General features: G+C 41.7%; 4 protein-coding genes and 1 non-coding gene across 7 annotated transcripts in view; 3 read left to right on the top strand and 2 right to left on the bottom strand.

The window, feature by feature from the left end:
• LOC109463310 overlaps positions 1-4,298 on the top strand; it is a 5,382-nt gene extending 1,084 nt beyond the window's left edge. Inside the window, exons 3-5 of the mRNA XM_019760066.1 lie at positions 2,080-2,878; positions 3,216-3,398; positions 3,678-4,298. Of these exons, the coding sequence (XP_019615625.1) occupies positions 2,080-2,878; positions 3,216-3,398; positions 3,678-4,142 (1,447 nt within the window). The 3' untranslated portion in view covers positions 4,143-4,298. The remainder of the gene's footprint in view (positions 1-2,079; positions 2,879-3,215; positions 3,399-3,677) is intronic.
• A 155-nt stretch (positions 4,299-4,453) lies between these two features.
• Positions 4,454-14,026, bottom strand: LOC109463309 (transcription factor E4F1-like). 3 transcript variants are annotated; one of them, XM_019760065.1, is made up of 16 exons: positions 13,878-14,026; positions 12,909-13,109; positions 12,570-12,653; positions 12,064-12,226; positions 11,631-11,736; positions 11,384-11,504; positions 10,662-11,075; positions 10,235-10,353; positions 9,499-9,705; positions 8,988-9,173; positions 8,386-8,503; positions 7,795-8,012; positions 7,252-7,450; positions 6,781-6,974; positions 6,347-6,436; positions 4,454-5,975 (listed from the first exon to the last, which is right to left on the bottom strand). In XM_019760065.1, the coding sequence occupies exons 1-16, from the start codon at positions 13,951-13,953 to the stop codon at positions 5,652-5,654; spliced, it is 2,820 nt and encodes a 939-aa protein (XP_019615624.1). In that variant the 5' UTR covers positions 13,954-14,026; the 3' UTR covers positions 4,454-5,651. The 3 variants fall into 3 exon arrangements, with proteins under 3 accessions (XP_019615624.1, XP_019615622.1, XP_019615623.1); XM_019760063.1 differs by having other exon boundaries at positions 4,463-5,975; positions 10,235-10,356; XM_019760064.1 differs by having other exon boundaries at positions 4,466-5,975; positions 10,235-10,356; positions 12,909-13,112; positions 13,884-14,026.
• Positions 14,027-14,237: 211 nt separating this feature from the next.
• LOC109463311 (NAD-dependent protein deacetylase sirtuin-7-like) lies at positions 14,238-19,688 on the bottom strand. The gene is made up of 10 exons (XM_019760068.1): positions 19,556-19,688; positions 19,173-19,310; positions 18,919-19,023; positions 18,356-18,426; positions 18,038-18,110; positions 17,827-17,925; positions 17,246-17,482; positions 16,735-16,855; positions 16,549-16,615; positions 14,238-16,311 (listed from the first exon to the last, which is right to left on the bottom strand). Exons 1-10 carry the CDS (start codon positions 19,661-19,663, stop codon positions 16,026-16,028), a joined length of 1,305 nt encoding a protein of 434 aa, XP_019615627.1. The 5' UTR covers positions 19,664-19,688; the 3' UTR covers positions 14,238-16,025.
• A 1,101-nt stretch (positions 19,689-20,789) lies between these two features.
• Positions 20,790-20,860, top strand: Trnag-gcc. The gene has a single exon. It is a non-coding gene; the product is annotated as a tRNA-Gly (tRNA).
• A 1,384-nt stretch (positions 20,861-22,244) lies between these two features.
• LOC109463266 overlaps positions 22,245-24,391 on the top strand; it is a 4,244-nt gene continuing 2,097 nt past the window's right edge. Inside the window, exons 1-2 of the mRNA XM_019760007.1 lie at positions 22,245-22,346; positions 23,231-23,498. Coding sequence (XP_019615566.1) covers positions 22,245-22,346; positions 23,231-23,498 — 370 coding nt within the window. The remainder of the gene's footprint in view (positions 22,347-23,230; positions 23,499-24,391) is intronic.

Here is a 24,391-nt window from a genome sequence, read left to right as displayed (position 1 = left end):
TGCGTTGTCGCCTGGGTCGGCTACCGGAGGGCCTCTGAATCATACCCTAGCTTCACTCATGCCTCTCAGCCTTGCACAAGGAGCCCGTTTGGCGCAGATGATCAGGAAATTTCGTTCAGAAGAACAGGAACATCGATCGGTGAACTGCACGGCGCCATCTTAGAGCGCTAGGCCTTATGGGAAATTCCCTGACCACTGATATATCAACAACATGTCAGAAGATCTGGGTGTGAAACTGGGTCGCGTATATTATTAGTAGTCATGGAATATTAAACCAACACGTATAGCCCAGCATATCTCACACATGACGGCGGAGAATATGATTACTGCATAACTGCACAATGCATGACAAGTCTGCCAGGCATTTCTTTGTCAGTTGTAAACAATGTTGACCTGAAGTGAACCCAAAACTACTACGTCATTCTTTGTTAGCAAACAAAGACCTATAAACAATGCCTTTCATGCAACAGTTGTAAATAACGTGCACGAAATGATAAATATGATACTCATCTATTCATTTGCAACTTCGATGAAGTTACTTTGAGTAGCCGTGGCGACTATTGATTCGGGCTTACATTGCATTACCCTCAGAGGGTAATGCAATGTAAGCCCGAATCAATAGTCGCCACGGCTATACTTTGAGTACTAGTAACTTTGTAATAGACCACTAGTAAATTTCATACGAAAGAGGTAAACAGAGATTGCCTTGATTTTTTTTTCAGCGAGGGTCCGACATATCACAGGCACTAGTGATTCAGTAGATCAACATAAATTCAAACCATTTCAACTATAACCTCCTTGAACTGCTAAACTTAACAAACTGGATCAAAAATAAAGGAACGAACAAAAAAAAAACAATCTCACACCTCCTTCCTATTTTCCAAATGGAACAGTCGAAAAATCATATAAAAAGAGTACTGACCTGATTGGTCAATGTCAAGTATATCGCAGCAGCGGATTGGTTGAATCGGTACAATTAATCTCGTCTCCTATTGGTTGCTTCTGGTTGCCATGACCACAGCTTTTGTTTACTTCAGATCAGATGAAACCAGAGCTGTTCGAAAGTCGTGACCAGAAGCATGGCGAAGGTTACGCTCGTGAACTTGGCTTTGGAAAATAAGATTATGGAGAGAAATCAAGTCCAAGAACACCGTCTAGTGGTGGGTTTAACATTGTACAATGTCTGTTGATGGTTAGTGGGGGCATTTTGGACATTTTGCCCGTGCGGAGATACGAAGACACGCGGGCTCAACACTTGCACTACTGAGTTGCAGTACATGTAACTTATATCGTCTCGCAACATGATGGCAGACACCACAACCTCCTTGTACAGTGGTCGTGAATGTTGGTTATAACCTATACGGTCGACAGGAAACAATTCTTAAGTACAGAAGATATGAGTGCTTAAATGTAACGGCTGTATGGGTTTTTAGTGACGATATACAGCGGGCGTAATGAGCGTCTGCCATGAGCCCCGGCCCACCCAGTTACCGACTGAGTTGTCTAGATCACTTCCGGCACCTAGTCTGACGTCCAGGCTATGCCAGGACTGAAAAGATTGGGATAAAATGTCTGAAACTAGAATGATAGTTCATGCAATACAGGATTTTTCTGCCGGAAAAGGTCAGGTTGTCCTGTGCAGAAAATAAATAGGCCCGTTAAGGTGATATCTTTGTGTTGTCAAAAGTCTATCATCGTAACATATTTCCATCACGAGAGTGCCTTTTAGCATGAAAAACTAACGAGCAGTTGTGCTCCTTGAACCTGTCCTTGGTGCTGAAATGACTTTTTACTCACATATCATCGGTTCAGGACGTCCATGTAATATTGTAAGGGCAGGCAGTTCAATGGATATCCCACAAAAATTCGATATTTCTGCAAAGTGTTGAGATGTTTTTCACTAAGTTTGATGATATAGAATATGTTTATGTATCACTATGTCCTGAGTAGATAACTACATTGGTTGTTGTTTCTGTTATCACAGGTTGATGGACTTCAGATGGCTGAGGATGATCTGTATTTCTCAGACGAGGAAGAAGAGGATATTTTCATGGAGAAGACTCCCTGCAACAACCACACCACTGTGTTCCCCCTCACTCTACAGTGGGTGTGCAGGTTTCGGGCCAGTGTGGACGATGACTGCGGCCCTGACTTGATCTTGAGAAAGTTCTTGACAAGTCTCTCTGACTGTGAGAACAGGGTAAACCCCTATGACACATTTGCAGCCTGTGACACAACTGGGCTTAATGAGCATCAGCTGCTCAATGACCTTAACAATGACAGTTGGGTCTGCTTGTCAAGAAGCAAGGTGGGGACAATATACGAGTCTGATGGTGAGGAGTGGACTGATGAGGAGACTGGACAGACCGAGAGCGAGACACCCCACAACAAGCTTGTGACTTGTGACGTGGCCATGGCTGAGGAAATTCATCAACTTCATGCCCTTGACACTGGAGTATACTTACCAAGGATTGAGGTGGGTACAATATACGAGTCTGACAGTGAGGAGTGGACAACAGATGAGGAGACTGATGTTCACAGCATCGAGGAAAGACTGGCTGTATGCACGTCCAGTGTACCACTGCCACAGGTCCAGTCACACTGCGCTGCAGAGGAGGGCTTTCAGATCATGGATCCTACTGAGATTGATCAGCAGTCAGATTTTGCTAGGGAGGGAATGATCCAGATCCTGGATCCTTTTGAGATTGATCAGCAGTCAGATTTTGCAACAGAGATGGTCCAGCTCCTGGATCCTATGGAGTCATACTGTAATACAGAGGTGATACAGCTCCTGGATCCTATGGAGTCCGATCCAGATCAACATTCGTACTGTGGTACAGAAGAAGATCTAGAGTTCCACCTGCTGGATCCTGTGGAGGTAAATTGATCATTTTTTTATGCACCTGATTTGATCTTTTGTTGCCTTGTTCTACAAAGATGATGTACAAAAGTTAGTTTGCTTCTGAAAGCATTGTAACTTTTAAATCGATGTTAGCAAAGTTTTGGATCATTAGCTAAATGTTAAATCAAGTGCAAGTATGCTGATGTTGTATGTATTGTGTGTGTAAGTTCTAGTTACCTTGCCTGGCATGGAAATCAATTACTGAGAACTAAAACAATAATACATGTAAGACACATTAGCTGCTGCAGCTCATTACAAAATCACTAGAGGTCCTCATCTACTAAATACAGTGTATTTTATACTTGTTTCATAGGTTCCAGTGCTGTATGTGTGGGGAGAAGGCATCTTTGTGCCCAAAGCTGTGACAACGAAGAGATTGTCCCGATATGAGCTACATTACGGTCCTACACACTGCGCCCGATCACCTAGCCGCCCTATGATTGGTGCTCGTGGGGACAGTCGAGAGAGAAGCCTCGTGAACAGTGACGACCCTGAGGTGAGAATGTAACTTGGCACTTGAACTGTAAGACTGAATTTGTTTTACATTACATATAACATTTCATCAGAATAAAAGGAGGAGGTGATTTCCCTCAAAATTATTGTAGTTATATACATGTACCTGGATTCACAGTAGGATGGAGAAAATTGACAGGAAATGGAATGGCAAAGAAACAAAAGTAATCAACGATTTACATCTGCAATTTATATACACGGATCTCAACATATCTGTGCAGAATATTGCCCATCTGACATCAATCTTTTTCCCAATTGTCAGCTTCCTTCACTCCCAAACTTGGCTCCAGAGTGCCACCAAGTGAAAGCCACTGCTGCAAGGACCACAAGGGGGTCAGGAGTGAAGACTGCTGCCCCCAAGACACACTGTTGCAGCTTTCACAGAGACCCCATAGGGAACCTCCCCTCCCCTGGCTGTCCTTGGTGGCTTCTTCTCATGGGTTTACCCATTTTTTTTACTGTGACAGTTACTGTGGTACGAAAGCTGGGGAAGCCTGTGGAAAAAAGCCAGCAGGGGCAGTCACACTGGCAACCTCTGGCACAACAGGAACTAGTCATTACATCTAAACATTCCAGATGTAAGATATGTTCTCTGTTGCCTGAGGTTGCCTTGCTATGTGACATCTGTGGCTGCCCCAATTGCTATGCACCTATCAGTGTGAACCCCAACAGGATGTCCCTCATACCTCTCCTGAACAGGACAACCTGGTGGGCTTCACACTGGTAGGTGCACTTTCCCTTTGGAAGAAGTAAATCACTTGTTTTTAACCTTCATCCTGCTAAGGTAGCCTTTAGGCACCAACTCAGAATTGGTTACCAGGTTAAGTACCAGTCAGAAGGTTAAGAGATGTAATCTATGTTGATACTTTGATGTTGAATGGAATGTCCTAACTAATCTTCCATTTCAAACCCTATATTGTGTGACATTTGTACATGTACTATGCAGTGCCATGTATTTTGCATGTTCATTGATTACAAGAAATACAGTTCACAATACATGTATTTCTATAATACTAGAAGCACTTCTAAGTTCTATGTTTCTATGCTGTGAATTGTAAGCAACATGGCATGGTCAGCTTGTTTACAAAACGTTTGGTGTATATAGCCAAAATATGGCCAAATGTCTGAGCAACTTCCATCAGAAACAATTAGAAAAGAAACAAACAACTCTCAGTGCTTCAGCAGTATGTTACTTCTACTTGCATTAAAATTACATGTTGGTATAATCAATGTAGTTTCAGCCACAAATTCTAATGTCTTGCCGTTATTTATGTACATGAAAATCAGCAATTAAATAGCTAACCTTCTTACTCTGCATATTCTGCTGAAGGGTAGCACAAGGCTATTGAACATTCACTGTTTGTAACACTGGTTAGAGTGGTGGGTCTTTCTTACCCTTGGTAGCATGAGAAGAGGCAGGGTTTGAAATACTTTTTCCTTGGGTTGCCCACGAGGCAACCTTATCCAAAAGCTAGCACTGGATGTTTATTTTCGAACTCAAGCCATAAGCCACGGCACTTGTAAAAGTACTAGAGTACCATTCACATGCTGGCCGAGGCGGGATGCAGCTTATTTCAGAATCAGTCACTTTTGCACTGGGCAACCTGGGGTCTCCAATAAGTTCCACAGAAACCATGACTTGCACAGAGAGAGTCAGTACATGTACTAGTATTTTGAACCCTGAATAGCCACACAAAATTCTCTTAACATTCACTTCTGTCATTATTAAAAAAAACATTTTTCTTCAATATAAATTTTTGCTAAGATGTAATCAGCATTGCAGAATTTCTATACCTTATTAATGTCTAATGTCTACAATAGCATAGCGAAAACCCCTCAATAGCAAGCAAACTCTGAGTTATGTCAGACATGCCAATTTTCACACATTCTAGGGACAAATGTTTTAAGCAGTATAAAGTGTTTATAAAAAGTACATGTGCTTGCTATGAAGGAGGGATGATGTGTGTACAATTTGGCCATTGACAGACTTATCATAATCTGCAGTTTAAAAGGCAGCTGCTAGAGGGATCTCCCATCTTGCAGTGGTGACAAATACTTCGAGAATTCTCAGATCAGCCTCTTCCCTGAATCCATTATAACTTGTACTAGTCCCGGTGCCTCTCCCCAAAACATTTTTAAAACACTTAAAAGAATTCATTCAAAATAACTAAGATCACACCTTGCTGTGTAGATTACACTAATCCCTAGCATATGCACCACAGCCAAAGTTACGTTTTCAATGCATTTCCACTACGACTGTCTCAATGTCTGTTGGCACGTTGCCATCGTCCCTCCCAGGGTGCAGTTTCACCACGTTGACCATCCTGCCGCCCGATTCCCCAACAGTTGTCACCTCCTGGCCAAGACCCTCCCCTCCAGCATGACCTATGACCTCTGACACAGTGACCTGTGGCACCATCTCAGCTGTTGTCGGCAGGTTGTGGATGTCGCCAGTGGAGGAAGTGCTCGCCGTCATGATGACAGACGGGTCAAGGTGAACGACCTCGCTGGTCACCACAACAGACGCCCCGTGCTGATCCGACATTTCCATCCCTTCACCCTGGGGGAGATATTGAGCAAAATAACCAATAAACACATGGATACAGCAACAAGTAGCAAGTCTACTCAGTATCAAATGTAGCACATCCACTACAGGTTTTTCAAACTTAAAGTCTACTACAGACAAACATGTACAAGTGACCACCTCTACATTAGAACCACTTAGCCAATGTGACCACTTCTTGGTGGTCCCTTAGCTAATTTTTCCCACTTAAACAAGCAAGATATCCTGTCTATAGTGACCACCTGTCGACATAAAACACAATTTATTGGTCCCCTGAGTGGTCTTCTTGGGCAGATTTGACTGTGTACATAAGTTTGGCATAATGATTAAGGCATTAACAATAACATAACCAATAACCAAGTTCCAACCTGTTGGACCTGGACCTCCTGAACTTCCCCACTGGCCTGGGCAATTCTCAGTGCCTCTACTAGCTGGTCATTGGTCACACCTTCCATCACCTGCAACAGGACATGGACCAATCAGAGTTAGGAATGCTAAACATTACCATGACAACCGTAAATCAATTGAATCTTGTATGGTGGATACAAGTTGCATGGGACATACCAAAAACATCAGCTACAAGGGGTGGCCAAGAAGGATGCAAATTTTAGTTAGTTTGATCAAAAGCCATAAGGTATCAAAAGGCCAAGTGAGCTAGGCTGGCTAACACAAGATTGAGAAGTTCCGGTTCGATACCTGGACAGATGTTGTATCTTTGGGAAAGGCACTTTATACTACTTGTCTCTCCACCCAGGCGTAAAACTACCTTTACCCAAACAAAAGCCAAAATAGGACATGATACCTGTATAGTCTGTGAAGCCTGCCCCTCTGTGCTGCCATCTTGTCCGTGGTCGGAGCCCTGGATGATGTAAGACTGTGTATCTGCCACCATGGAGGAGAACTCCACTAAAACTGTGGGGACCTCCTCTGCTGGAGGGGCGTCCACTGCATCCATACCTGGTGCCTGGCCTGAAGAACTGGCTACCCGGCATCCACCTACAGATTTGACATTATTACAAATCAAAGTTATTAAGCTATTGTGATGACTGTGGCAGCTAACAAAACATTCAGAAAAAACAAGACAATGAATTTCCAAACTTTGAGCCAGAATCTTACTTAGCAATTCACCATTACATCTTTCTTGGTCAAGCATCAACTGAAACATTACATTCCTACATTCTGCACTGTTCAGTATTTCTTTTTATAATTAGGGACTTAGATGGTGACCGATACTGACCACAATGCAGAAAAAACTGTAATCTTTTCCACAAACCCTTTGCTCTGAGGTGCCTCCTGAGTGTTCCATGTTCAGCGAATCCTCTGTTGCACCGCGAACACTTGAAGGGCTTCTCTCCCGTGTGGGTCCTCAGATGGCGGACGAGTGACGCCTTCTCGCGAAAGTTTCGCTCACAGAACTCACAGGAAAACGGCATGTCACTGTCGTGGGTTCGTAGGTGGACCCTGAGTGAGCTCTAAAAGAGATGAGGGATATTTATTTTCATTAGTTACCAGACTTACCACAAGATTGACATAACAGGTGACTATCAACTTTTAAAAATGTCAACCAAGACACTAGACTATAAGTTTAAGGTTTGAACCACTTACACTGGGAAGGACCCCTGCTATTTTAAATAAGTGCAGTGGGATCTTTAACATGCCAGAGGTATGGCTCTCCAAAAACATGATACTTTCGACTTAATGTCCATCCGATAGGCCACAAGATAATACAAGCTCATGCTAATTGTGTGGGTCACAACACCAGCAAATGAAGACTTTAAGACTTTAGGATATTCTTACAGAAGAAGGGTTTCCTCACCTGGGTCTTGTAGTGCTTCTTACAGTGAGGACATTGGAAGGGTTTGTCAGGGCAGTGCACACGTAGGTGTTCCTTCACGTGGGAGATTCGCTTGTACAGCTTGCCACACTCCCCGCACTTGTACCTGCGCTCATCATTGTGAGTCACGATGTGTCGCTTCAGGGCATCGCGGGACACAAAGTGTCCTTCACATATACTGCACTTAAACGGGCGGTCTCCTGCAATGGAGGGAGGGCCAAATCTTTATGTAAGAGCATGACAGGTCCGAAAAATGACAATCAATCAAGAAATGTAAATGAGATCTGTGTCAAAGCAGCATAGATCTCATTCTGGAGTCCTGCAGTTCTAAGGCAGAGATCACAATTTCCAGGCATAGACTATAAAGGCTTGAGAGATTTTGGTCGGGGTTACCCCCCTTTCAGGGTGCTATACCTTTCCATTGACTGATATAAGTTGTAAAGCGTACAGGTTCATAATACATGTACTGAGGCTGTATTTTTTTAGCTGTCAAATTGTATGTTGTTAAATATATAAGGTGTTTTAAGCCCTGGATCTCATTTTGTATGATTTAATCTTAACTAATGTAATTACCTGAATGGGACCTCTGGTGCAGTCTGAGGTAACTGGAACCACGGAAACTCCGGTTGCAGCCCTCATGTGGACACCTGTGTAAGGTCCTGTGGCTGTGTAAGCCAGCCTGCACAGGAGGCTACGGTAGAAACAAACACATTAAACCACCGAGAAGTGTTGTATGTTTGTACATGATTGGACTGCTGGTGATGACTATGACTGCTGTCATTGGGACTCATGGTCTAATCATGTTATAGAAAAAGAACTTTATTGCACAACAATTGTACAAGGTACAACGTATGGCAATGACTACTGAACATGTACAAAAGTACAAAAAAGGGTATAGAATGAAAATTAACAACCTAATTACTAAGCATCTAGAGATAATACTGTATACAATCAAGTAGGGCTATAATTATCAATTTCTAATATTATAACAAAACAGTCTTTCATGTATTTACCTATTTTTGCATTGTAAGAGTTGCTGCATTTGAAGATAATTTATATAATAATTATGAATCTGTCCATAGCATGGAGTCTGTTGAAATCTTTTGTGCTAGATTCGATAAATGTGAGTAGCTTATATTATGTCAGACCTACAAGACCTGCTGCATACAATGTACCTGGCTGGCTGACTCTGCCATGTGCTGCAGTTCCAACAGTTGTTCCAAGGCGGCGTTTGCTGCTGGGTTGCCCTCCACGTCGATGGCTGTCTCCTCTGTCTGCATGGCAGTGTGGACCATCTCTGTCTCATCTGAGGAGATCCCAGAGTTGGCCATCGCCTCTCCAAGCAGATCTGCTGCTGTTTCCTGGGGTGAACATTTTGTAAATATTTGTAAATCCTTGAAAACTGAAAAAAAAAATTAACTTAAATACTGTCACCATGCTGCAAATGTAGAAGGTACATGCTTGTCCAAAATTGGTTCATCTAGAAATATTACGATTATACATATAATGTATACTAGTAGTAGTGGGATCCGGATGTAGGTATGACAGAATTCAATATCATTTACAGCTGTGCAAAACTCTCAGTATCACCTTTTGTTGTCTAAGATCAACTAAACTGTCTGCTCCAACCATCCCTACAACAGTACACAAGCTGAATTAGCCTGAATCTCAGGCTACTTAGGCTACCTCCTCTGTGTTGCCAGCAGCCATCTCAGGCATGCGTTTATCATGAGGCCTGGGTAGAGGCTGGATGTTGCCCTGACTGTCCACCTGCACCACATCCAGGTACTGCCCCTCCCCCAGGTGTCGCCGGTGTTTCACCAGCATGTGCTTCTGTAGCTCTGCCCGCTCCCCCGTGCAGAACGCACACAAACCACAGCGGAACGGCATGTTCTGGAATAAAATACAGGTGTTACCTACAGTGGCCCTATCTAACGCGTCACCTTCAGATGCTTTGGAACAGTTTTACAGGCAGGGATTGTCATCCTTTGGAAGAAATGCTGCAAGCTCTCTGCCCCACAGACAGTTCTAGTTTCTAAAACCCTTCCCCACATTTCAACAAGATTAGTAAGCCATTGTTGGTGTTGACAAAACCTATCAACTCCCAAACTTACAAACTACAAGACTGAGTGCAGTCCCTGTCTGTTTCTTCTTCCTCTTCTTCTCCAAACAAGTAAGGTCAATGACCTGAACTAGATGTCTGTCACCATGTGTTTGGTTACATCATGTTACAATTTTATAGCAAGATTGATTTAGACTCACCATATATATATGAATGTGTTCGAGTAAGAATTAAGATCATAAGCAGACCATAAGTGAAGGCAAACATTATGCACTTGCTTTGCAAATGTTACCATTCGAGTTGATTACATATACTAGTATAGCACATTGACCACAACGACAGCTGAACACCTGTCCTGACCTGTAGGTGAGCAGTCAGCAGGTGTACTTTCAGGCTACTGCTGGTTGGATGAACCACCTTGCACACCCTGCACTGGTTAGGGGGTTCTTTGGGACTGTCCTGATTGTTTCCTTCACCGTCTTCTGTGGGGGAATTGCAGGGATATGTCCCACATAAGAACTGATATGTAAATTCATGTAGTTTCATCAGTTTGTACTTACAGAGTTGTGTAGCTTGTTTATTGAAACATCGGCACTAGTTCAAATTGTTCAGGGGCAGACTTGTGCATATTTTTTTCTACATGTATAAGCAAGTATCATTGTACAATTTTATTTCCAAATTCCTATCTTCCACCATATTTTGTTATATCAATAATGAATTATTAAAATTTGGCCACTAGTATTAAAAATCATTAAAGCTTTGCCTAACTAAAAAGAGCCTATCTTACCTTCTTCAATATTGTCCAGAGGCTCCTCCCCCTCTACAGCAGTGGTAGCTTCTTCAACTTGTATCCCTTCTAGTTGACCTTCCACAGAGGTCATCCCCAGCTCAACTTCAACAGGTTCCACCTCTTCCATCCCATCATCCCCTGCCTCTCCATTCCCATCATCCCCTGCTCCATCCCCTGCAGCACTCCCAGCATCCTCTGCTGCCACATTCCCAGCATTCCTTGTTCTGCTCCTGGTCATGTGCACGAGTGTCTCTGCTGAATCGGGGTTGTCGACGGAGCGAACCCTGACCTGGCTGAAGTTGGACGTTTTCGCCTTCTCCGTGCACGGGATGAGCGCCTTGTGATGTCGCAGCAGGGCACCGGACTCCGAGAACCCGCGGCCGCACTTGTTACACTTGTAAGGCCTTTCACCTGCAGGGGGAGTCATCACATGTGCTGACAGTCAACAAATGGAACAATGGAGCAAACAGAATTATACAATGTATCAGAAAAAAAATAAAAGTCTAAGTTTGTGAACAAAATTCACATCCAAGTTAATGGACTAAAAAGCTACATGTACTTGTATTGTAAGCTTATTGGCTTCTGATCTTTCTTTTTGAAGTTTTTCAAATCAGAAGTATAGCATATATATTATGATGAAAGTGTAGCCATTAAAAGTATAGTACATGATGTACTAAGTATATATAATAGAAGTAACAGTATTGTGCATGTGTCATCACCTGTGTGCCTACGCTCATGCCTCTTCAGTGATCCTTTTGTTTTAAACTCGTCTCCACATTTGTCACATTTAAAGTCTCTGCTGTCTGCATGAGTCTTCTGGTGGGCTCGTAGAACCTGATGCTGGTATTGCAAATAATAACCAAGTGAAATTTGAAATCTCAGAGGGGGTAAATGTAACAGCCATAAATAGCCATATATGGAAATTCTACACTGCAAGAGAAAGTCTTGACTGTTGTGTGAACAGACCTGTTTGAAGGATCTACCGCACACTTCGCATGAGTATGGCCGGGTACTCCGATGACTGCGCTGGTGAGCACGCAGGTCTGAAGGTCGTCTGAAGAACTTGTTACACCTGTGAACAAGGACGGGCTTATTGTAACATATGGGTCAGTTCTAGAGGTAAGCACAATGCAGGATGTATTTTCTTTTGTTTTGAAACTATTTTTAACTGCTCGAGGGAAGCACTCTTTGTAAGTCATGGATAATACATGTAAAGTAACGGTTTACATATCAAGATATTTCCCTTTAAAATTTAGCAACATTATGTAATACTATTCATTTGAAACCTCTGTCTATTGTGGTGCAGGTTTCTTTATTTCTGTAAAATTCTGATCTATGTCAGAAATTTCCCATTTGTTTTGTATCTTTCCACATACAAAGTACGTTATGCACTACTGACTTGTTACACTCCATAGTCTTGCCCTCCCTGTGGCTCAGCTCATGTTTCTGGAGATAGTAGGAGTTCTGGAAGTGTTTAGAACAGATGGCACACGTGTTGGGGGTCAACGGCCTGTTATCTTCATCAGAGGATGTGCTAGCAGACTTCTTTGCAGCCTCCATTGCTAAGGAAACAAAACGAAGTTCTGGATTAATAGATGGATGGATGAAGGGATGGATGGATAGATGGAAGGATGGATGGATGGATGAAGGGATGGATGGATGAAGGGATCAAGGGATGGATGGATGAATGGATGAAGGGATGGATGGATAAAGGGATGAAGGGATGGATGGATAAAGGGATAGATGTAGGGAACTCCAAAGGCTTGGATGGATGGAAGCAGGATGGATGGATGGATGGAGGAAGGATGGATGGATAGATGGATGAAGGGATGGATGAATGGATGGGGGATGGATGGATGGAGGAAGGATGGATGGTTAGATGGACTGATGGATAAATGAACGTACCCTGCCTAGCAGCATGCCTGGCCGACCTTCTCTCAGCATGGACAGTTGTCACCGAGCCTTTAGCCACGGCAGATGGGTCATCCTCTGAGGATGGAGCAAAGACATGAAAGACATTTAGATTTAAAAAAAAACTACACTTAGGCATGTGTTTGTTTTTGTATCTCAGTACTGGGTGTAAAGTTCTGAAATTTATTCAGCTTCTTGTTTTCATAATACACGGTATACACCTCTTTTCCATGTTAATTAAGAACACTTACTACATTTGTGATATATGTAATACATGTGTATGTAGATACATGTATTGTCTTTATAATGAAATCATAAATCACTGACAGACACCTTTCTGTTTACTGGATGTGCGGACCTCCCCCTCTTCCATGTCTTGCCCCTGTGCTAGCAGGGTTTTCTTCTGTTGTTCCCACCAGTCGCTGAGCTCCGAGTCTCGGCAGGCGGCTGTGTTGAGCTTGTGCTGGAGGAACTCTGGTAGTCCCCTGAACTCCTGCCCACACGTGCCACATCTGTGGCTGTCAATGGCTGCACTACCTGACAAAGGTGCAGCAATGTTCAGACTAGATTTTCAATCAATGTTTGTTTGTTTGTTTTACTTTTATACTATAACTTTTACTATCTCTGAAGGGGTTTCCAGGGAAAAATTCTAACAGTAAATATCAATGATCAACTGGTTTGAGTCAGAAACTCCCTATTCTCTTGAAGAGTTGAAGAATGCAAGTTCTCAAATTTCTTACTTTCCATCTATTTCAAAACCTCCTTGTCTGCCAAGTAAGCAGATTTCCCCACATCTTAGACAAATGATTCAATGTGAAGGAAATGGTTATTGACAGGATCATCCTGTCAATAACAGAGTAGGATGATCCTGTCAATAGTAGGAAAACCTGTATAATTGACAGGATGGTCCTGCCAAAGGCAATAGTGGATTAGTGGGAAGGGGCGTGGTCATGGGGAGGGGCGTGGTCATGGGCTGGGTAGGAAGAGCCATCCAGGGGGCCATCCAAACAGCGCCCAGTGCTGCCATTTCTGCCCCTCCCCACTTTAGTTAGAAAACACACTGGAGATAAAAAGCCATCAAATCTGTCAACCTTGATATAAAAATCAATGCCTATATGAAAACGCGTCATCAAGGCCAGGGTAAACTTCACTTCGGAACCAAAAGCCCGCCCCTCTATCCGACCTCCTGCCCCCTAAAAAACTCTCCTGGCACGGTTTTACCGCCATGTCAGTTTGGACGCATATTCGTCATTTTCTGGCGATCTACGTGGATAAATCCCACGATTGTGGGACTAAAACGTTCCTTACCATCCCGCGGTGTGTTTGTGGTGGTTGTGGCGCTTGAATCCGCCGCTTCTGCGGAAGTTTGGGCGCTCATGCCGCAAACAAGGGAGAACGACGTGAAGACAAGATGGCGATGATTACGACTTGCCGTCAAACGGACGCCCAGTGCGCAGCGCCACAGCGCACATTAATCAACAGCGCCGCCTAGTAATTCAGTGTAGAAAAGCAGTCACGGGTAGCATTTACATTGAAAGTGACCACGGTGTAAGAAACTAGATATACTAGTAGTAACTATTTTATATCAAGGTTTCAACATAATCTTAAACGGCTTACACTTGATGCCAGCTATGAATTTCAAAGAAACTTCCAAAAACTTTCTTCAAGTAAAAAGAAAACCATTTTAATCCCAGAGTTTCGCATCTTTTCAGACAAAATCTTAAACATGAAACATTACATGCACTGCATTGTGCAAGCAATCTCTGTATATTCATAAACAATCCAAAAGAAAGAACCTACCAATAAACACTGTATATGTAACTATATTCCAGTAGGGCATTTCCAAAGTGGGGAAAACATGCCACTGACATGCCCTGTTCTTTGGTAACCTTATTGAGATTTCTAACAACAGGGATAACATAGAATAAGTTAGTAGGATTTGATTTAACACAAGGAAACACACCACAGTCTAATTTAATGTAAACCATATCATGTAAACCACTTCAAAAGTAAATGAACTAACAGTACTGGTACTAGTACATGTATTCTAAAACATTAAGTGGGGTGAAAAGTCTAGAGAGCAGCTACTCTTGTGCTGCAACACAACTTTCAATTGGTAACCACAAAATCAGTGGTTACAGCTTGATAACTTTACAACAGGTCCAACCTGAAACAGCAAACAAAATATCACCAGAATGAAAAAGTTCCAAAAGTTTAAAATCTACTTATTTTCCCCTTAAAATCAATCTAAGACTACTAATCAACTCTACAATTAAAAAAAAAAAAATCTATGTTAGGGTTTAGTCTCTGTAACAATAGCACCATGTTCCATAATTCCACACATTTTCTGTATTAAGATGGTAATACTTTCACAACACTTAGATCAATTTCTATTGAAAACATGACAGCCTGCCTTCAAGAGTAACAGAATTGAAAATTCCCACAAACATTTCATGTAAAGGTTCTGTAAAAGTCCCTTGTTCAAGCCCTGTGCTCTTTTAAAATCAGTACACAAGTTCATCATAGACTTATCATCACTAGAGTTATGATCTCTATTGAGTTATGACTTTAAAACCACTTTCTGTTAATATTTGTTCTCATTGTGTCTTAAAAGCTTGAATGACATTTAGAGACTTGGAGTCTGTAAAACCTGAGATGTTATGTTGTAGGCAATTGTATGGATTTGATTTTTTTTCACAAAACCATTGTTGTTTGTGTAACACACAACAGATACATGTAACAGATACAAAAGTCAGTAGTTTGGGGCTCTATTAGAGTTAACCAGGACACCACTAGAATAAAAAAAACCTGAATGGAGATAAGAAGTTCCCTGAAGATGACATGTTAAAGAATCATTGCATAATTTATGTTGCAAACACCAATAAATATTGCATATTGAAAGGATCAGTCATTTGGTACAGAGCTGTTTTGTTTGTGGATGTTAGGTAAACGTTGTTTTGTAGTGTTCTGTCTCACAGGTATGCACAACTACAGGGAAGTTGTGAGAGATTCTGGTTCCAAAACCAAGAACAGAAGACCCAGTAGTTTTAACCTGTTCTTTGACTTTGGCACTGCTGTTCAGAGATGCCTTCTTTATATTTGCTAAAGTCTGTTGATGTTTGCAGTTGTTTCTGAGTAGGTTAAACAAAGAACTAAATCAATCAGTTATCCTGGAAATCTACCCAGTAAACTCTATCACAATGTAAAAGCAGCCTAATGCATTCTAAAAAAAAAAAAACAGCAAAATGGTTACCACTAGAATACAACGGCAAATTTAGTGTTTTCTGTCAAAGGCATCTGTTTTCCAAATCCCCAAGAATTGCTGTTGTTGGAAAACTCAGATAAAATTTCATCATAGTACTTCAAAATTTTCTTCTACAACCATGTATGGTGGCAATTTTATAAAATTACTACAAGATATTTTATCTGCAAGATCTAAAAGGCAGAGGTCTATTCAGAAAGTTTGACAGAGGTAGAAGTGGTGGTGTTGGATTTCCTCCTCTTTGCTGTACTGCTTCTCCTTTTGGCACAACCCTTGCCAAACCAGCCTGGCTTGTAGGAGGAATGATCTTTTTGGTCTGTGTCTTTCTCATTGCCATTGCACGTGGGTGACAGAGATTCCTGTTGAGTCCTGAGTGAGGTAGTGTCTGTTGGTAGGGTCAGCTGACGTGTACTGAAGCTATCATGTTCATCAGATAGCAGCGGTGTCACCAACTTGAAGATGGGATCGTTCTCTCTGTAAGTAAAGATGAAATAAATGAAAACAGCGAATTCTTGTTTCTTTTAAATATATCTCTTGGGCAATTCACTACATTGTTAATCAGATTTGGCATCTTAAAGCTTCTTGATTACATGTGAAGTTTTGATATAAAAGAGAGTGTCCCCAAAGAAGCATAAATAAGATAACATTTTCAGGCTATACCACTTCAAACGGCATTGTTTTTCTCACATCAAGATAAACCGACAATTGTACCTTCTGTACAGAGGGATGTCCAGTCTCAGTTTCTTCATCAGGAGAACCATCAGTTCATCACACTTCCCTGGATACAACAGGAGCAAACAAAACATCATTCTTGGTCTTGTCATACAGTGTTTAAAGGTACATGTAAGGTATTGAAATGGTCTTAAAATAGGAGGTAGAGAAAAACACTACCCTCACCATGAATCTTCAGTGTGGCATTGTCATCCTTAGGTGTCCACTGTAGGTTGACAATGAAGAGTTTGGGCCTCTTGTGTAAGACCCTAGTCTTACCCCATAGACAGCTGTATCTCTTTAGCACCTGATGGTAAGAAAATGCATAAATATGTATGTCAGCAAAAAATCTGAAGGTTACAGGGATATAATTTTCCAGGTAAACATAAAGTTGTTTGGAAATAAGGGAAGGCAGAGCAATGAAGGATAAAGAGTCAGTAGCCTTTACTATCATAACAACCTTCAACTTTGTTTTGTAGAATGGTCATTTTACCTGATTTGTTATGATTTGTACACCAGCACATCTTGTGCCACATTTTCTCTTTATTGTTATTCGTATCTTGTTTTTGTTTTGTTGATGCTACTGCATCTGTGTGTGTAGAGAGGGGAGGTAAGTATGTACTTTTTGCCCACTCCTTTAAAACTAAAACTAAAAATAAATGTGAATAAAATAAAATAAAATAAAATGAAAAATAACCTTCAAACTGGACCCAAGGCACAAAATAGTGTCTGCTTTCTTGGCGTTGTCCATGGCGTCCTCCCAGTTGTGTGGCTGTTCCAGACAGCTGCGCTCGCCGAAGTGCACGATACTGTCCCTGAGTGGCTCCCCACAGGCGTGACAGCTGCGGTCTGTCATGTGTCGGTGTAATGACGTCCGCTCCGTCACGTCAAACAACCTGATGTACTCCAACTCTGGATCACACTCTGTACACACCTGCAGGAACACATGGAATCACTTCACTTCAGTACAGGTCTGTGTGCAAGTGTGCAGCTCGCGACCAACAGCCAGGTACTTGTACAGGTCTTGATTAAAACACATGTAAAAGCTATGCACTTCTCATTTAAATCAAACTCATGTCTTTGTGTAGAGAGCATGTAGATGATCATGTAATCGTGTGTGGTTAGCCACATACAATTGTAGCTAATTATAATAAGTGCATGCAGTTACAAGGCTTTTGCACGAGGTTTAAACACATCTTACAAGGACTTTACATGGCTACCAATCGCGATGTATACAGAATGCCTTCTGGTACAATGTTGTGTTTGTGTTTATCTTACCTCAATGTACATGTTCCCGTGGACCTCAGACAGAGCCTGCCTGGGTAACCCACTCCGCAGGTGCAACCCGTCACAGTTCTGAGACACCACATGTTTCACCTGCCATGGGCACAGACAGGTGTAAGAAAGACAAATAAAACAAAACAGCTACATCTGTCAGAACAGTCTAAAGTCTAACAGTGTCAACATTAAAATGAGGAAGTCTACTCACATAACCTTCCTGGTGTAGCCTGGCCAACGCCATGTGAGTTACTGTAGGCTGAGCATCAGTAAGACTCCTGGTTCTGAAACAAAGTAGTGGGAATGTATACAAATCATTAATAACAGGTACATTGTCATTGTATGTCTGAAAAAAACCCTGCTATCTTATCCAAATGGATTAGATGTAGTTTTCTATGCCAACATTTTTGTCTTTACTTAGTACTACAAACATAGAGTACAAAAGTTACAGGCATAGAACAACTATTATTCAACTGCATACACATTCTGATAATATGATATAATAGGAGGAAAAGGGGATGTTACATACTCTACAGGTCTTCCCTGCTGTAACAGTGTCCACACACCGTTGGGTCCTCTGTAGTCAGGGATAGAGGCAGCCTGGAAGGTGGAGTAAAAAAATGGCAGCACTCTATGCCATATTAATGGTTAACTTCCAGTGCAGATAACTATCTAACTAACAAATTAAAACCTTAAAAGATGCCTCCACTAGTGCTCACTCACTCTCACTATCTGGTTTAGCATCAGATCTGTTGTTCTCCGTCTTCCGAGAGTTAAATGTGCTTGCAAATGTAGCTATGGCCATCAAGCTAACATGACTTACTTTACAGATAAACTAACAGGTTAGGTACGTCGATGAAGGTTAGACATCCAGGTAATACGATATGCCAAAAAACAGTTACTCAAGCAACTGGATATGATTTTGAAAACAGGTTAGGTAACTATTAACTAACTAACTAACACATCAAAACAAATGTATTTGCTCCAGTGAATGCCACCTGTTGGACTGCTGATGAGGACATCTCGGAGTCATACAATACTGTGCAGGTTAATTAACAAGTTAACTAACTGGTAAGTTAGGTGATAACTAACCGTACTGATGCCTGCTCCCGTGTACACCACCAGGTGCCTGGCCTGTTGTACAGCTGTGGCCAGCTCACTTGCTTTCCTACACAGAACTTCAGGTGGGTCTTCTACCTGTTAGGTTATACAGTTTGTATGACAAAAAAATTCATGAGAAAATATATGCAGAAATTTTAGTGTTATTCATTGATAATATGCTGTGTTTTGACTGATGTTAGAAATGCAAATTTTCCTTATGCGTGAACAAATGAATTTATGAAGACCTCCTTCAGTTGCTCTTTCAGTTTATCCCTCCGACGAGCTCTCTTCTGCATGTCAGCAACGACGTCTGGCGACTGCTGTAAAATCTGCACCTCTTCCTTGGTTCTAGTGTCCTCTGGTTTCTTCAAAATCTCAGAGATCTGGACAAAAATAACAACGCGAATATATTTTTAATGCTTGGCTTTAATGCAAAATTTGACGATGCTGCTGGTTAGGACGTTAAAAAAGCAGCGACTACACACACACAACAAAACTACAGCAGCATAACGTGGCTTCTACACAGGGGGTGCAACATGTCGTACTCGAAACTGCAGTCATTTCTTTAAAAATCTCACGAATCAACCGACAATGAAACATTCAAACGATTTTAGAAGTATCCTCGAACCTTTTTCACCCGTGCGCGAGTCTCCGCCTTAACGAGAAGCTGACATTTCTGGGCAATCTTCCGAGCTTCCCTAGAGCTTGTCTCTTCCAAACCCTGACGTTCCGCCATGTTGTTGCTCCACCTTCCCACAGCCATGGAGTAGAAGCGCCGACTAGCGGTCGCTATGCAAAATGTACCCGGTCACTCATCAGATCTCCTCAGTCTCTACCAGGCTTGAGAAGCACCTGGAGTTTGGTGGGAAAAAATTCCAGTGCAAAAGAGAAACTCCGATAAAAAAGCCTAAAAACATGCCAAAAATAACCCCAAACCCAAACCTCTGCTTGGAGAGTACTGTTTCCAGCATCGCCCTGCTATTTGATCTAAAATACAGGCTACTATGTCGTGAAAGAAGTCCGCATAAGTGCTGTTTTGGATTTAGCAGGGCAGGACAAGCCCTTAAAAGTCTTTGAAACCAAGGTATTGTAGGGAGAACATCGCTATAATAGTACTAGTCCGCCAACTTGTATTTGCTGCCGATGTCACGTGATCGTCAGGGTGCAAGTCACCAAATTAGTAAGGAACGTATGTATTCCGCGTAATGGATCGTATGTATTCCGTAAAATTCGTATGTTTCTAATTCTAGTAATTGATCGTATGCATTCCGTAAACTTCGTATGTTTCTAGTAAGGATCTTATGTATTCCGTAAACTTCGTATGTTTCCTAGTAAGGATCGTATGAATTCCATAAAATTCTGATAAATTTTTTGGCACCCCTGTTCGGTGGTTAAGTGTCTTCTATTTCTTTGAGAGGTTTAGAACTAAGGACTTAAACGTTACTTTCCAATCGAACCATTCTTTGTCTAAAACTCTTGAAGTCCTTGAAGTTCGTAAAACATTATCTAGAACTCCGTTCAAGTTGACTTGAGGTAACACAGGTCATATATAAATACATATAGCGTTAGACATTCAATTGATGTTGTATATGCGCTCTTCGTGGCTTGATAAAGATTTTATAACATATGTCTTTATGACTCCTTATTAGTCGGAGCACTTGCGGTCAGATTCACCCACTGGACGTTACCATATGTTACTATCTAGTCTAGATACAATGTAGAATTCCTCTTCACACTACTAAGTACTAGTATTTCTTGGAAGCGCCTCCAAGCGATTAAATACCAGCCTGCAGGTCTCTGCGCGTGAACAGTAACACCTGTTTTTATTCAATTTTCCAAGTTTGCATCCGTGTGTTATCTCAGCATCGGTGGTTCAGTGGTAGAATTCTCGCCTGCCACGCGGGAGGCCCGGGTTCGATTCCCGGCCGATGCATGAACTTTTTAATTCAGTAACATATTAAATCTTGATGCTGTCATTAAAAAAATTATATTTACAATACAATATATATCTTTTAACAACCAAGAAACTAATGTGTGCTCTACATCTGAGCTAAGCTAATCTGAGCTCCTACCGATTAGATATCGTCCATTTGTTCTGTTGGTGAGTCAGAAACCTTTGCGATTTTACACCCGAAGATCTGTTTGGGAATGAACCCTTTCTAGCAGTGAGTTGAGTTTACCCCTGAAGATAACATTTCACACCGTGCCGTTACGAGTCAAGGTTTATATAGAGTTTCCTGTTTGTTTATTATTTGTTTGTTTGTTAGTTTGTTTGTTATTTTCTTCCGTGCTCTGGTGGTCACAAGAGCAATGCCGACCGTTAATCCTTGACCCTCAAGTCCGAATTTCAAAGCGCGACAAAGCGTCACTAATGAAAACCAGTTATCCGTCTCGAACTTCAAGTAGTCACCTTACAACCGCTTTACCCCGTAAGCCTCTTGTAGCACGCTATATCGGGGATCAAGGTTCCTAACTTAAGCTGCTGGAACCACTTTCTAACAGGTGTGTCAACTACAGGTAACGATGCGATTATAAACCTTAAGAAAGTCTCAACATTCTTCCTTGAACCTCACAAAAAAGGGGTCATTTTTCCTGACTACCCATAACCCCGTCATGACCTTGTTGCTAAATACAGGGGAAAACACTTGGCTTTTTCTAGCTTGGTAACTTTGAAGCCTTGGAACTTCATTTGAAGATGTAGTAGAGAGTCAGCGGTCGTCGTGCAGACGGGAGTTTTTCTTCAATTCCAACCATGAAACGTTCGACATGAATATTTTGGTATCTGGATTTTTAGTAGCATTATGTTCCAGGGCAGTCCAGGCTATGGTGGCTAGATATTCAACAAGTAAGGTCAAATATTATTATTGATTTCACATCATTTTTTTAGTAGACTGTAAGTCAAATAGTTACTTCGTTTTTGTTATTGTTATTGCTGTTGTTTGTTTATTTGTTTGTTGGCTAGACCTTCTACTTTAGCCTCTACCAGGCTTGGGGAGGCGGCTGGAAAGAGTAGAAATCGGCCAAATAGAGGGATAAGCATGCCAAGGGAGTTTGTCCGTTGCGAGAACAGTTCGCCGCCTCCCCAAGCCTGGTAGAGGCTACTTCTACTTTTCTCTGCATCGATATGACAACCTTTTCTTGCAAGAACTGTCTTCAGCCAAGCGCTGTATTTACACCTTTTGATGTTGTACAAGGCATTTTGAATTCTGTTAGGTGATCTGTCAGCTCACGACTGTAGAAGTTTGCAATATCTGTCCATCCCATAAAACCGTACAGAGAATCATCAGAACAATGGTATCTCCTTTTTTCCAGTTGACATGTTCACCTGGTGTTCCCTACCCACCGATGTGGCGCCCAGGGTGCACCTCGCCGGCTTCATACGGTTTGAGTACTGGCCGTCAGTCAACTGTCAAGTCAGAGTAAGGCGAACGCAAAACTTCCATAGTCTATACGTCAGAATACGTCACAAATCCCAGCCTTTTCGAACTGTATTAGAGTACCTACAATGTAACACAATTTCAGCTAGTGTTATCTCGTACGGTTTGTTATACGATATCCTTCTTTATCACTTACTGACTCACTCAAGGCTGAATGCCTCCTCCGGGAGCGTAGCGCCTCGGCAGATGTATCTCCCGGTAGATCTGTCTCTATCTGGCTGCCTCCCAAGCACCCCCACGTAAAACAAACCCGCTACAAAACCTCGCTTTATCAGGTATAAGATTTTCAACAAATCACCATCATCCCCTTTTGAGTAATCTCCAAGCAGATGTATGGGTCCGGAATGTCTAACAAGAACGTAACGTTGTCTGCTGGGGGTTTCATTGACTAGAGAAGTTCGGCTGTCAGAAAACGTTACAGTCTTTTTTTTTTATATCATGTGGTAATGTAACAATTGCTTGGGTTGTAACACTCCTGGCTAATCATTGGTTTACAGCAGATGTAGTCTTTTAAAACAGTCGGAATTTACACATGTACCTGTCTGAAGCATTGTTATAATATAATACTTCCTTCTTTTCCCTCTATTTCAAAAAGGAATCGAATGGCAAGAATTGACACAATCATCCTGTGAACAACATAATATTTTGCACTATCCGCGTCCTGTCAATAACAGAAAATTTCGCAGTATTGACAGAATATCCAAGGGGAATTTTCCCCATTATTGGCAGGATGATCGTGCCGATAGTGCAATTTTTTTGTTCTTGACAGGATGATCCTGTAAAAGTGTCATTTCTAAATGTGGTTTCGTACTAACTTTTGTGTTGTTTCCTATACTGACATATAATGGGTTCTTTTGAATCCCCAGATTGTCAGCGAGCTCGAAAACAGCCGCATCTCCCTAAGGTTCCTGGACCTGAACATCGAGTCCACCAACAGCAGACGGTGCATCGACTCCCTCTCGATTTACGACGGCACGTTCGAGCAGGGCATGGTCCTTGCGACGGTTTGCGGCAGTGACGTCCCACCTGAGGTGCTGTCCAGCGGACAACAGATGGTGTTGGTGATGACGTCAGATAACAGCGGGAACGGCAGTTTTAGGATTCTGTACAGCGTCTTTGTGGATTCAGTGGCAGGTTAGTTAGCTAACTACTACGTGTGAAGAAGAAGAAGAACTTTATTGCACGTACAATTAATGGCAACAGCTAATGAACATAGTACAAAGAAGACGTATAGAATAATAAAGGGTTAATGCACTGCCCCGAGTTGTATATGGTGTCATAACTGCATGAGCAGCTGCCATAACCACCGAATAAACCACCGTGTGAGCGAAGCGAACGAGGTGGTTTATGAGGTGGTTATGGCAGCTGCCCATGCAGTTATGACACCATATACAACGAGGAAAAGGCATTGCATTAAAATTATTATCATATAGCCTATCCAAACTGTCAATCAACACAATTCCTGTTTGAAATACAACAGCTTTAATATATATACATACATAAAATACATTCGAATATATTATACGCTTTAAAACAAATATGGATAATTTCATTTAATGCAAATTGTAGTTTAAATGAAGCTAAACAAAAAAGTTTATTGGACAGAAAAATGCTACAAAGGTTTACAGAAAGAGTCGCATGCCCTTATACCCTATAACATAATGGTATCAGCCATAACACGACATGTGCTGTTATTCCGCCATAACACCACATGTGCTGTTATCGGGAAATAACAGCACGGGTATCCGGGCCTCTGATTGGTCCACGCCGTCCGGCTATATGATAATAAAAGTTAACATCCTAATTAATAAAACAATAGCGTTACAATTGAGTCGGGCTAGTTATGAGTTTCAGTATTTTTCTAATAACAAAGCTGTAATTTTTAATATATATTTACCTATTTTGCATTGTAGGAGTTATTGCATTTAAGGTATTACTCAAATCTGCTACATAATAATCATCCGTCAGGAATTTGTTCTATTAAGTTATCCAAGCTTTTTAAAAATAGTATGGGACTTATTGGTCTT

This window comes from Branchiostoma belcheri, unplaced genomic scaffold (assembly GCF_001625305.1).
Source record: "Branchiostoma belcheri isolate BF01 breed outbred unplaced genomic scaffold, Haploidv18h27 scaffold124, whole genome shotgun sequence".
Lineage (NCBI taxonomy): Eukaryota > Metazoa > Chordata > Leptocardii > Amphioxiformes > Branchiostomatidae > Branchiostoma > Branchiostoma belcheri.
Note: the sequence above shows the minus strand (reverse complement) of the source record. Positions and strands in the feature narration are given on the sequence as shown.

Excerpts from the sequence above, each read along its gene's own strand:
- LOC109463309 (XM_019760063.1), bottom strand. The coding sequence starts at position 13,953 with ATGAGCGCCCAAACTTCCGCAGAAGCGGCGGATTCAAGCGCCACAACC. Across the intron at positions 12,227-12,569 it reads CAGGCATGCTGCTAGGCAGG|CAATGGAGGCTGCAAAGAAG; the intron begins GTACGTTCATTT and ends TTGTTTCCTTAG. Across the intron at positions 6,975-7,251 it reads GAGGCACCTCAGAGCAAAGG|GTGGATGCCGGGTAGCCAGT; the intron begins GTTTGTGGAAAA and ends TCAAATCTGTAG.
- LOC109463311 (XM_019760068.1), bottom strand. The coding sequence starts at position 19,663 with ATGGCGGAACGTCAGGGTTTGGAAGAGACAAGCTCTAGGGAAGCTCGG. Across the intron at positions 19,024-19,172 it reads TGAAAGAGCAACTGAAGGAG|GTAGAAGACCCACCTGAAGT; the intron begins GTCTTCATAAAT and ends ATAACCTAACAG. Across the intron at positions 18,111-18,355 it reads CAGCAGGGAAGACCTGTAGA|AACCAGGAGTCTTACTGATG; the intron begins GTATGTAACATC and ends ACTTTGTTTCAG.